The sequence below is a fragment of the Lolium rigidum genome, chromosome 7 (genome assembly GCF_022539505.1).
Source record: "Lolium rigidum isolate FL_2022 chromosome 7, APGP_CSIRO_Lrig_0.1, whole genome shotgun sequence".
NCBI lineage: Eukaryota > Viridiplantae > Streptophyta > Magnoliopsida > Poales > Poaceae > Lolium > Lolium rigidum.
The window spans coordinates 142,990,333-143,004,100 of NC_061514.1; the positions used below are offsets into that span (position 1 = coordinate 142,990,333).

Below are 13,768 nucleotides of genomic sequence, written 5' to 3' on the forward strand. Positions count from 1 at the left end.
TTGGCCAATGTCTTTATTTGAAAATCGAAATCGATCATGGCCAGTTCAAGATATCTGTTTGGAGGTATTCTGTTAATCTTGGTGCTGTGAAGCTAACTGGAGTAATAAAATTCTTCAAATGTTTTTTTTTCGAAAAGGAGGTTGAGACTCCAGCCTCTGCATCCAAGAGATGCATACAGCCTTTATTTGCAAATTCTTTGAAATGTACATGTAATTGTTAGTATTTAGTCATACTTTCTGTCAATGAGCAGATCTTTGAAGTCCAGCCTCTGAGCCCAGCCCAGCATGCTCGATGGGATGGGTGCAAACATTTAGCCCAGATAACCTACTGTAAGTATAATCTGCCCCTCAATCTGCTTCCATTGCAAAGCCAAATGGTGATGAATCTTCTTGTTTCTTTTGTGTATACAATAGAGACATCTGGTTGGCTTTTACTTTTCAAGTAAGCTCTTGCTGATATGCAGTTGCTTCTTGTTTGCTGGGGCCTTGGGCAAAGAAGATTGGAAATGAACAAAATGGAGCTCCAAAAACAAAGTAGTGGATTGGAAGCAGTCTCTGTCGCTTTATCACAAATGCAAAACCATCTAATATCTGTTTGAGGTACTCTCTTCACCAACTTTTCATATATAAGAGCCTTTACGACAAGCACAATAATATGTGTCATGTTCTTGTTTCAAAATAAATCAAGTAATACTGTATACATTCCCTTGGGGGGAAAGGGCGATGGCAGTGCTACATATCTTATATAATCTTACTTATAGTTGTACTGGCAGAACCACAGGTGTCACTTTTTCCATCACCTCGGAGTGGTAGTATAGTGGCTCTGCTGCACCTTCTGCTCCCATTACCAGCGCGCCAGGGGTATTAAAATGCGGAAGCTTTCCTGCAGATAATGCCACTTATGCACTTTTTTAGCATCCACTCTAGCTCCACTTTAAAAAGCTGCCTGCAAGAACACAGTGCTTAGTGTTTGTTTAATTCCTGGGCGCACCACACTGTCCCTTTGCCATGAAAGATCTAAACAGCAGCCTAACTGCTGCTTCTATTAAGTAGCTAGATAAAGAAAAAGAAAAGAAAAAAGGATCAAAAGAAGGGCATGCAGTGATTAGGGTTTCTTTTCTGCTTTTGTCTTTGTGTTTTCCTTTACAGTATTTGCTCTTGTCGATCTCTGCTCGAGTCGTTTCTCAAACTGCGTATATACTTTTTTCCTTGGAGCGCTCCTTTTGGGGCAAATGGCTTTGTGATGATTAGGGGTTTGGTCTTTTGCTTCCCTTTTGGGTCATATGTGACCAAAGATTTCTTTGACTGTGACCACTACCTCAGATTAGTTTGAACAGATCATACAATGCTGCATGCATAGTTCTAGCTAGATAGCTCATCAATGGCAGAATCCTAGAAAGAAGGAGATTGCTTGCTCTCTTCAGGAGTGACATGGGACTATGGGAGTTTAGGAGAAGTAATTACCGTTAATTAGTCTTGTGAACTTCACAAACATGTATAGTTCTGATGGATCTGAATAGAAATTCAGAAGTGCATTGCAGTGATGAAATTTATACTAGGAGATTCATGAATGATGAATGAGGGAAAATCTTTTGGGCAGGCGGCGTAAGCAGGAAGTCATTTCTGATCCTTTGTTATGGACGGCTGATTACCCGATCCCTTTTTGCTGTTCGTATCCCCATAAAGAACATTGTTCTGGCACGACTTTTGATGCAAATGCACACAGTAATGACCGGTCAATGATGCTGTTAACCTGGCTTTGTTCATGCTTTGGCTTTTTTCCTGACAGTTAACTCTGCTCATAGTGATGTACTACTACTATTGCAAAATGTAAACCACTTAACCACTGCTTCGAAGCCTTGATATTAGCTCCTTGAACCTCAATATCGTTTTAGATTTGCACATCAATGCTAGAAATGCATCATCCTGCCGCTAGTATTTGCTAGATTTCACATGACAAGTAGTAGTAAGTTAACCAGTCTATATGTTTATTCTCTGCACCCTAGCTAGCCTATAGGCACATCCCGGCACTGAAACCTGAGAGCTGGCCTGTATCTGGTCACTGAATTCGTCAATTCCTGAGTCTAGTAATCCAGTCTTCTTTCAAGGGAGCAGGATTGCTGAAAAGCCCCAGCTTTGCTGAACACCATGTGGCTGTTTTGTGTGCTACTTTCTTGAGTCGTGTTTTATGTGCTACTGGCCTGCTGCTACTACTAGTAGTTTTTGTAACTGATGCCAATCGTCGCCATGCCATGCATATATACAGCATATGGGTGTAGAGCAGCACTTTATTCCTTATACTTTGAGTCTGGAGAGAAAGAGGCCGTACACAGTTCCCAAGTCTTTTAGGGCACAGAGATCTCTCACAGAAAAAGAAAACCAATTTAAACGGGCCCTCTCAAAAGATGAGAGGTCGCTGCAGGCCACATCAGATCGATCGTATCGATCACATAAAGCATCACATGTTGTATCGTCATCATTGCAACATCAGACACATTCCCTGTTCTTAATGCGATCAACTGTATCATTATACAAGCAGTGAGCAGGCCCAAAAGTGTGTATGTACTTCCTAAATGATAGATGTATGTGCTCATTACTTAAATTTGAGGCATCTTTTTTTTTTAAGTATTCTGTTTTGTTCGGTAGTTACATTTTTTCACGGACGGTAGTTACATTTGTTAGTCCTAAATGTCTTCTTTTAAGTACTCCCTCCGACTCATATTACTTGACACTAGTATGAGTGTTTGTAGAACTAAAATATGTCTAGATACATCTATATTAGTTGAAACTAATATGGATTGGAAAAAGTATTGTGTTTTGTTCCTCTAGAGGTGCCGCTTGTGTTTATATGCAATTATGTAACTGGAACGTTCTAAATAATTCCGTTTTAGAGCATACAAATTCATGTTAGTCCCTGTTCTACAGTCTGCAAGTTTAGCTCTATATCTTGAAAAAGAATACATTTTGTAGAAATTCCTCTAATGCTTGTTACTAATTGTTAGCAGTAGTTATCTATCAGATCACCTAAGTATTTTGTTATGTTTTGTCTTGCTCCAGTAAGGTTTTCTGGAGAGATGTTATATGGCGTGGCATGTATAGATGGCAAGGGAATAAATTCTTGCAGGTAGAGAGAAAGTTGTATGAAAGTACTAAATATAGCAACCTACCGTATGTATGGACTCTTTTCCGATTTGCCATTTTTATTGGCTGGTTGCACAAAAAGATTCCATGACCATGATGATTAGTCACAAACCCACAAACGTGTATATGTTATTCTTGGTTTTGTCTAAAACCTTAATTAGTGCCTGTTTGGTTCCAAGAATTTTCATAACGTCGAAATAGGGAAACATAGGAATAAAATGTCACACCCAACAGGAATTGAAAACACATGAGTTTTTAATACATGCTAGCTGTTTTGTTGCATTATAGAAAAACACAAGATATGTTCTGCATGATTGTGTTATTTCCATAGTTGTCATAGAAAGAAAGGAAATTTAGGTTGGGCCTTAGGGAAATTTTATTTGCATGATTGTATGTTTACCACATTTGTCACAGAAACAAGCGAAATTTCTGAGGTTGGATATAGGGTAATTTTTTTTTATGAATTGCATGCGAAGCAGTATACCATAGAATAATCTTCTATTGCTTGATAGTTTCACATACTACAAACCAAACAAGTTGAGGGTGTATGATTTTAAAAACACATGAATAGGAAGAACACAAGAATCTGAGAGGAACACATGTAGAAATAGATAAATTGAAAACAATTGCAATTTTGTAAACTTGGGTGTCCGGTTCAAATAAATGGAAAAAACATGAGGTCAAACTGAAGTCAAACCACACGGGAAAGTATAATTAAGATGTTACCGTGCCACTAGGGGCACGTACAATGATAGAGAAGACATCAAAAGAAGATGATAAATATAAGTGGTACAATGCCTAAAATGGTAGAGAGAAGACATGTCTTCGCTTATTAGTTCACGCCATCTATTAATTAATGCGGGTTAATTTAGTTTTAATAGAAAATTATGTTGGTAAGGGGAGATACGTGGTACAATGGAGAAAGTAAACTTCTCTTATTTTCTAAGTGATCGCCTTTGGTTAAGGGAAGGCAACCCTCTCTTTCCTTATTCTCTCTCCTCCAACTAAGCATAAATCTCCAAGTAAGCAAAAATTCAACGTGGCAACTGTAATAGCCATGCCCTAATTAATGACCTAAGTATTGTTATTTGCGTGTAGGAATTTGAAAAGCAAATACAAATGGATTGTACAATTGCTGTGTTTTTCCTTTGAAACCAAGTCAAATTATTATTTTTGTGTTTTTCTTTTGTTCTCTTCCTTGGAACATTGGAAAAGTTTCCTATGCATGTCTTATTCATCCACTTCTCCTTTGAACAAAAAAAGTCCCTCCATAGTTAAATTCTTATGAATCAAACGAACCCTTATATCACCATGTAGATGGATTCTTTGGGTGTAAGGCTTATACTATTAAGTAATAAAACGTCCTTTATCAAAAAAAGATGGATTCTTCGGGCTTAATTGTGTTGGCGAGGCAACTACTTGTGTGTGAGGAGAAAAGGGGCACGTCATGAAATGCTGATATTTGCATTGCATGTATCATGTTTCTCTCAGCTGAAAGCTTAATGTACTAGTAGTATTTTACAGCTGGGAGCTGGAGTATCTTTCACAAAGTTGATCTTTAAATTCTTCCTGATTGCACCCACTGAACCAATGAGCAATGCAGACCTGTCACTTGTCCAAATCCTTCTAGATCGGGTTATAAATCCCATGTTTGGCTGTTTGCTCACTTTGATGCAGTTATCCATAGAATTTAGCTCCCTGGTCATTCTTTAGAGGCAACTGTTGGTTTACAAAATTCCAGGCACAAGATACTGTGTACATCTCCATACGATCTCTGAGACACTGTTAGAGATAGAGAGAGAGAGAGAGAAAATGGAGAAAAGCTGAGGCGCCTTTGTGTATCTGCTTTGTCAGCACATGCATTCTACCTAGCCAACACCTTTTTCTTTCCCACCACAAAATCCACTTTGGACCCAAAAAAAAAAAAAAATAGAGCCCCCAAAGAGAAATGTAAAGAGAAATAAACATACGCAGCCCTCCCCAACAAGAAAGGCACAAATTCATACACCGAAATCCGTTCCTCATTCCTCTCAGTACCTCACCCTCTATCCAAGCTAGCAGCTACTACTACGAGTACTCAAAAAGATGAACACTCATTCACCAATATAAAGCAGCACCACATCAACCACTTGCTGCTGCAGTGACACCCTCTATATCTGCACATCACATTCCCTCTCTTTGTTCCTCACATCCGCTCTGATATAGATCAGCTCAAGCACGTACGTACTCTCTGCCGTTGCTAGCTGCATCGATCATCAGACCGGTCGGAGCTAGCTAGTCCTTAAAGGTGGTGGCGCGAGATGAGGGCTGGGGGGTGCACGGTGCAGCAGGCTCTCACGGCGGAGGCGGCGGGGGTTGTGAAGCAGGCAGTGAGCCTGGCACGGCGTAGGGGGAACGCGCAGGTGACGCCGCTGCACGTCGCGAGCGCGATGCTGGCGGCTCCGGCGGGGCTCCTGCGCGCGGCGTGCCTCCGGTCACACTCCCACCCGCTCCAGTGCAAGGCACTGGAGCTGTGCTTCAACGTGGCCCTCAACCGCCTTCCGGCTTCCGCGGCGGTCGCCTCCTCGCCGCTGCTCGGCGGCCACGGCCACCACCATTACTACCCGCCGTCGCTGTCCAACGCGCTCGTGGCGGCGTTCAAGCGTGCGCAGGCGCACCAGCGTCGCGGCTCCGTGGACAGCCAGCAGCAGCCGGTGCTGGCCGTCAAGATCGAGCTCGAGCAGCTCGTCGTCTCCATCCTCGACGACCCGAGCGTCAGCCGCGTCATGCGCGAGGCCGGCTTCTCCAGCACGCAGATCAAGGCCAACGTTGAGCAGACGGTGTGCAGCCCCACGACCACAGCGGCGACCGCCGATCCTCAGCAAAACCCTAACCCTAGCAGCACGGCCACCACGAGCAAGCATCATCAAGAGACCACCAAAGCCAAGCTCCCACTCGGCCAGGTGCGGGATGAGGACGTCGGCGCCGTTCTCCACTGCCTGGCCGCCCGGAGCAAGACGAGGGTGGTGGTCATCGCCGAGAGCACGGCCGCGGCGGAGGCCACGGTGCGCGCGGCCATGGACAAGGTCAAGAGAGGCGACGCCAAGCACGACGCGCTGCGGAGCGCGCAGGTGGTCAGCCTCCGCGTGTCGTCATTCCGTGACATGCCGAGGGAGGAGGCGGAGCGGCGGCTGGCGGAGCTGCGGTGCCTCGTCAAGAGCCGAGGGCACGTGCTGCTCGTCGTGGAGGACCTCAAGTGGGCGGCCGAGTTCTGGGCCAGGCACGTCCAGGGCGGAGGGAGGAGAGGCTACTACTGCCCCGTCGAGCACGTGGTCACCGATGTGCGCGCTCTGGCCGGCGGCGATCAAGGGCTGTGGCTCGTCGGGTTCGGGACCTACCAGACGTACATGAAGTGCAGGGCCGGGCAGCCGTCGCTGGAGAGCCTGTGGGGACTGCAGACGCTCACCGTCCCCGCCGGCAGCCTCGCGCTGAGCCTCACCTGCGCGTTCGACGACAGGTAAATCCTTATGTCCCGATCGGTGCCGATCTAAAGCTTTTTAGTTTTCCCAGGGCGCAGTATGTTGCTGTCACTTCAGGTGGACGGATCATCCTGAATTGAGACGTCTCTAGCTCTGACAATTCGTTGCTGAGCAAGTAGCCTAGCCTAGCCTCCCCAGTTGTCTTGTACCACAGCAGGCTTCATGCCCCGGCCTACAATGTGGCTTTCATGCTTTCTCTTGCCCTTTTCTCTTTGCCAAGCCTAGCTACCATGAGTGTGAGCGACTGACTGAAAGCTAGCACCTTTTATTTTGCGTGCTTTCAGGACAAAAGCTTTAGGGCCGGCCGTAGCTAGCTCTTCACATCCTTTGTTTCCCCAGCTAATCAATCTTAGCATCTCAAATCGGTTAGCTGATGATTCTGTGTGGACGACGTACATGTCGATCGATAGATGAGTGAGGTGACAGAGGAATCTTATTCCGTTTGTTCCATCTTTGTGCAGTGCACTAGTCAATCAGTCCATGAAAGCGAGCTCCGACACGGATGGGAATGGACCGGTGCCTCGCAGCTGGCCGCTTTTGGGCGGCGCCCAGCTGACCTCCAGATGCTGCGGCGATTGCTCCGTCGCCAGGACTGACACCAAAGCCGCATTGCCGCCCTCCTTCGTGTCCTCGTCGAGCATCCCATCCTGGCTCCAGCATTGCCGTCACCAGGTACTTCACCATACTCACTCGAGTGTTCAATCATACAGTATTAATATTCGATGCATGTTCCTATCTTTAGTTTGCACGGATGCTAATCTTCATCACTGAATGTTGTGTTAATTTGCGCCTGCAGGAGCCTACACATTTCATGGATCTTGGCAGGAATTGGAGCTCCATCTGCAGCAAACCATCTCAGAGGATGACGCTGCACTTCTCGGCGCCCGTGTCTCCGGCCTCCTCCATCTCCTCCTACGAACACGGCCACCAGCCTCGCCAATCATGGCTCCTCGCCGATATGGACGGCAAGCATCCATGGAAGCCCAAGAGCGAGGCCGGCGCCAAGGTGTCGTCGCACGACTCCGGTGCTTCCAATGGTTCGGTGGAGGTGGAGTGCCGATCAAGGTTCAAGGAGCTCAATGCGGAGAACCTTAAGCTTCTTTGCGCCGCACTTGAGAAGGAGGTGCCATGGCAGAAGGAGATCGTCCCCGAGATCGCGAGCACCGTTCTCCAGTGCCGGTCGGGGATAGCGAAGAGGCGTGACAAGTCGAGGTCGACGGATGCCAAGGAGGAGACATGGCTCTTTTTCCTCGGAGGCGACGCCGATGGCAAGGAGAAGGTCGCGAGAGAGCTGGCCAACCTTGTCTTCGGGTCCGTCAAGAACTTTGTGTCCATTAAACTCGGCGCCGCCTCCTCGCCGTCCGCGTCCTGCTCCGCCGAAGAGCACAGGAGCAAGCGGCCCCGGACATCGGCGGCGAGTGAGGGCGAGGCGTACCTCGAGCGGCTCTATGAGGCCATCTCCGAAAACCCTCACCGCGTCATTCTCATGGAGGACTTTGAGGAGGCCGACCAGTACTGCCAGGTCGGCATAAAGGAAGCCATCGACAGCGGGGTGATACGGACCCAAGCTGGCGACGAGGTCGGCGTGAGCGACACCATCGTTATCCTCTCCTGCGAGAGCTTCGACTCCAAGTCTAGAGCTTGCTCGCCGCCGGGCAAGCAGATGAAGCCGGAGATGGGGGAGATCAAGGAGGACCACACGACCGATCATGATCATAAAGAAGGTGGCGCCTCCTCGTCTTGCTTTGATTTGAACCTCAACATAGAGAGTGAGCATGCGGATGAGCCCAGCTCCGATGATGTCTGCCTGCTCACGGCGGTCGACAGGACGCTGTTTTTCAGAAGACAGGATGGTTTGTGATTGCGCACATGAAGGAACCCATGTGTTCGTCAGGGTGTTTCCGATAAAAGAAAACTCTAGATTAACTATATGTATGATTAGCTCTTCTTTCCTTTATTTCTTTGTGGTTTGGTTTTTGGGATACTAAGGCGTTTAAGGATTGGATCAATGGCGTATTAACTGGAGTTGCTGTAAATTTGTTATGGTGATATCACTGTATGTTCATCTACTCTACGGTTTGGATATTTGGAATTTCGGTATGTTTATCTAATTTTGATGCTTCTAGGGCGATACACCTGCGACTTCTGACAGCGTGGGGTGTCTTTCTCCCGTGTTCTTCCTCTATGACAACCACCATGCATGAACCTCAAGGATCACCATGCATAACAATATTTCACCTATGGCAACAAGAACACTTTATTAAAGTTCATCTTAGTTTTAAATTTAAATTTTCTAGGGATGTGGATGCTCTACGGAAGCTTAGGTGGTTGTAGAAGTACGAACGCGGATTTTCTGACACTACCGGTTCCTACCGGTCTCAATTTGACCGGTGGTGGCCTCGTGATTCGTGGTGATTTCTCTCCAATTTGTTGTCTATTTCACTGTGATATGGTATATCTATGATATTTATTAGATATAAAATAAATTGTAATGAAATATTGTTATTTCAACCACATTTGTTGTTTTTCATTTAAATTTTACCGTGAACAACCCCGGTTTATATAAAACATTCCGAGATTTTACTAAAGTTTTATTTAGAATCCAAAGATATGTCATATGAAGATGATACACACTAAATATAGCGAAGGGGTCTAGCACGAATCACGAGGATATGGACTGTGGATGGATACCCGGTAGGCACTGGCTCCGTTAGAAATGACTTCCCGGAAATACATAGATGCATTCTAATTTGTGAAAATTCTTAAACATCTTCATATTTGTTGTTGAAATCATTCCATGACAATTGACGAATGTAATGCACATAAGCTCTGCACAATTATTGTTTCAAACTCATCCCTGCAGAATCAAGAAATAAATAAGATGCCTTGTGATGGCGCGGTAGATGTGTAAACAAATTAGACCATGAGCAATTTCCCTCTTTGTACCGAGGAGTTTTGCTGGCCTACTTAATATTATGTGTAATCACGGATTCACGATCTCAATTAGTTTTGTTAATGTTTTAAAAACAATACTATACCGCGCATCTCTCTATAGTGGGTCGTCTCCTTTCGAACAAAAGTATCCGTCCAATTCCCCACCAGAAGATTATCACCAAAGCTTGATATGGTTGATATGACATCTATAGTACATGGATTTCTCCAGGCAGAAATGAGTGCAAAAAATTCAGCTGCTTTCCACCGAAAGTTTTAATAGAAGTTTTTTGATCATGTGGCATTTGTTAGGATTAATGTGGAATTTTGGATTGATTCACCTGACAACATCAATATTTTTCATGTTTGGTATCTTGCACCTTGATGATGTTCCATCTGACCTGGTCAATCTCACACACATCACGATGATGTTATATCACTGTCTGGTCTGATATGTTACCTAAGGACGAAAATCTAACTGATGCCCAACTGAAAGTCAGCTATACGTAGATTAGACAAATCAACTACTGTTACACATCAATTACTACTTACTTCGTATGTACAACCTCCATCCTCAAATAAGTGTATGTTAGGACATGTCTTAAATCAAAATTTACTTACTTTGATTAACTTTCTAGGAAAAAGTAGAAATATTTGTGACACTAAATTAATATGGCTAGATTCATCTTGATATGTACTTCAATTATATAGTAGTTTGATGTTACATATGTAGCTATTTTTTGTAAACATTTGGTCAAATTTTAAAAATGCTTGACATCCAAAAAATGAAAACATACACTTATTCATGGACGGAGGGAGTAACTTAAGAACATGTTTTATTTACCTAATTGTTTGTTCATTTGTGTCCACGCCTTTCCTAGTGTAGTGACCTTTTATTTCTTTAAAAAGAGCCATTTCCTCAGTCCCTACATCGATTGATGCAGGCAACCATTTCATCGCGAAGTTTATAGCCGATTATAAATGAATAAAACGGTTAAGCACAAGTTTCATTGCACGCAAAGTGTACTGTATACTGTACATTTATTTCTTGGATCCCTCATTAGCTAGTCATTACACTTGATGATGCTAGACACCAATGCATAGTACTAGCTCGATCAGTAGTACTCCCTCCATGGCTCCATCCCAAACTATGTTGCATATAAGTTTTGGTTAAAGTCAAACTTCATAAAATGTAATCATCTATATTAATAAAAATATAAATATATACAACATAATAATAATATTTTTAGAATTTATGAAATATATTTTTATATTATATGCATTTGATATGATAGATCTTTGTATTATTATCTATATTTTTGGTCAACGTTTGCACAGTTTAACTTGCACGAAAAGTTATGCACAACATAAAATGGGCAAGAGGGAGTATAGCATTCGTTATGACACAATACACTAAAAGATGTGTACAGTATTAATTACAGCTACATATGTAGCTCAAGTACTAGTTTGAGAGTGGTCAATGATGGCTTTGGGATCCAAGGATACCAGAGCTAACTATCACCCTTTAGATCTCTTTTACATGATAATTCGTGATATTCTACGTACATATAACGCCTACATGCATGGCAGGAAAATGTCTGGACAGCTAGCAACCCATACGTATCATGAGTTCATGACAATATGGTGTCTTTAACTCAACACCCTTCTCTTTTTCTCTTTTGTTCCTTCTTTTGGTGCATCTTTTGTAAGTAAAAATATACAAAAGGGCAAATACACTCAGTTGATCAGCATGGAACCTGGAGTGTGGACTGGTCAAGAAAAGATCCAGAGTACTGAAAGATATGGCTAGCCGGTTAGAAGAACAGGGATACCATACATGAGATCGTAGGTACCAAAACTAATGTCTTGTGTGTGGGTCAGGGAGAGATGATGAAGGAATGATAATCCCGAGGTAAGCCTCGATACCGCAAGACCGGCCATTACAGGATCTTGCCTACTTTCAGAAAAGGTACACCAGCAGGGCACCACCCTCACTAGCTTGATGTGTCTTGCTTTACATAGAGAGCTTTAATTCAAGCAGATCTTGCTGCTCTTGTCTAATTTGTGAGTGCATGGTGGTGGTGGTACAATGGTACATTGCTCATCTCTGTATAATGCCAACACATATCTACTAAAACATGTAGTGTGCTAATAGTCAAGTGGAGATTTCGATCGTACTTTTAATTAGGAACGAAAATCATATTTCTCAACTTCAAAAAATTCTGAAAGAAAATTCTGCAAGAAGGACTGCACCAACGCCGAAGTCTGCATGAGGTGCTGGCAGAAGGGGCACCCGGCCATGAAGTGCAAGCGCCCGCGTAGCCCTTCGTCGGAGGAGGAGTTGCGACAGCTCGCGCTCGCCAAGATGGCCCAGCGCAGGTCGACGGAGAGGGAGCGTCATGGTCACTAGGGCGGGACGGGCCTGAGGGCGTCGTTGCCTCCCCTTCCACCACCACCACCTCCCCAGTCACCGCCCCCACCACCGCCGTTTGTCGCTTCGAGGTTGCCTCCCATGGAGGCGTGGCCGCCGCTCGCGGTGGAGCCGTTGTTCGAGCCTGTTCGGGAGCCTGGCTTGGATGAGGAGGCCGGGCCGCCGCTTCTATGCGTGGTCAGGCGGACGGCCGCCATGTGCGACACGGAGCAGAGGCTCCAGCTTGCCATGGTGGCCACTATCGGAGGGAGGAGGCCGGCCGTGACCTGTGAGCAGGTGGCGGCGACGTTGCGTTGGCGCGGGGTGCCCGAGGGCACGGTTTCCGTTCATGCCTTTGCGCCAGAGGATTTCTTGGTTCTTTTTTTAGTCTAAGGAGTTGAGGAACCACATCGCTGCTATGTCGGCCGTGCTGGTCGCTGGCGCGCCGTTGTCTTTTCGTCCTTGGAACCGACAGGCGCAGGCGGCCATGGTGCCAATGACGCGCAAGGTCTCGCTTGTGCTGGAGGGGATTCCACCGCATGCGTGGGACACGATAGTGGTCGAAGAATTGCTTGGCAAGAGATGCGCGGTGGACGCGGTGGTGCCGGAGACGAAGGAGAGGAGGGATTTGTCCCTGTTCAAGCTTACTGCTTGGACATCGGACCTGGAGGCCATCCCGGTGGCGCGGATGCTGGCGGTCCCGGAGCCCGTCCCGGGGGGCGGAGTGCGCGCTGCTCTGGTGAGGACGGCGGTGGTCCGTGAAGCTGGTTCGGACACGGAGGAGATAAAGACTCTGCAGTATCGTGTGCTCGTTCATGTGGTACGGGTCGAGGAGGATGCGTCCGTTCAGTCGGTTCGGGGCCAGAACGTCAATGGACGTGGGCATGCAAGGCCGAGGGAGTTCGGAGAAGGCGGCAGCGACGGAAGCGGCAGGAGTGCTGGTGAAGGACCCCGTATGGTCTCGAGGAACCTTGCTTGGTGGCGCGGGGTCCCTGATCGTCGACGCGGCCCAGGAGGTGGTTCATCGATGTTGCGCGGAGTCGGCTCGACCAGGTCCGCGACGGCGCCGGCACCAGAGAAGAGGTGGACGCTGCAGGGAGTGAGCAGTCCCGCGCCTCTGACCATTCAAACGGCGGGGCTCAGTCAACAGGAGCAGCTGGCCGCGCCAGCGAAAGCCGCTTTTGCTGCAGCGACGGCTGACAAAGTTGGTTTGACCACTATGGAGGAACAGGGGGGAGGAAAGAGGTGAGTGCGGACAGAACGGTGCCAGCGATCGAGGTGCATGCAAACGAGTTGGTGGAGCGTGTGCCGTTGGAACAAGGGGACGTGGCATTTCCTGAGCCGCAGGAGAATGGAGCGGACCAGGTGGTGTGGGCAGACGCCGGAGATGTTGCCTGCAGCGGATCCCGAGGCGCTGGGGCCAATGGTGGTTCTGCATGCGGACAACGTGGGGCAGGGGAATATGAGTTCTCTGTCCTCGTCCTTTTCGACAGCGGGGTCTAGCTCTGGACCCTCTGACGTGGTTTTGGTGGAGGCTAGTGCATGCGCGAGAACGTAAGATTTTCGGGAGGTTGCCAAAGAGTACATCTTTGTGTCCATATCTGAAGGTTTGCACCAGTTCGGAGCTACATCGATCGGTTCGGAGCAGCTGCTGGATAGCGTACGACCGACCGAGTCGGGAAGCGAGGGTGGTTCGTGCCAAGCCAGCTCGAGCTACACTGGGCCCAATATCCAGATGCAATTGGTGCCCAGGGGCCTGGCCTGTCAG

At 46.7% G+C, this 13,768-nt stretch overlaps 1 protein-coding gene across 1 annotated transcript; it reads left to right on the plus strand.

The window, feature by feature from the left end:
• Positions 1-5,441: 5,441 nt before the first annotated feature.
• On the plus strand, positions 5,442-8,770 carry LOC124678560 (protein SMAX1-LIKE 3). The gene is made up of 3 exons (XM_047214437.1): positions 5,442-6,637; positions 7,121-7,331; positions 7,456-8,770. The coding sequence occupies exons 1-3, from the start codon at positions 5,442-5,444 to the stop codon at positions 8,518-8,520; spliced, it is 2,472 nt and encodes an 823-aa protein (XP_047070393.1). The 3' UTR covers positions 8,521-8,770.
• The last annotated feature ends 4,998 nt before the right edge of the window (positions 8,771-13,768 follow it).

Excerpts from the sequence above, each read along its gene's own strand:
- LOC124678560 (XM_047214437.1), top strand. The coding sequence starts at position 5,442 with ATGAGGGCTGGGGGGTGCACGGTGCAGCAGGCTCTCACGGCGGAGGCG. Across the intron at positions 6,638-7,120 it reads ACCTGCGCGTTCGACGACAG|TGCACTAGTCAATCAGTCCA; the intron begins GTAAATCCTTAT and ends ATCTTTGTGCAG. Across the intron at positions 7,332-7,455 it reads TCCAGCATTGCCGTCACCAG|GAGCCTACACATTTCATGGA; the intron begins GTACTTCACCAT and ends TTGCGCCTGCAG.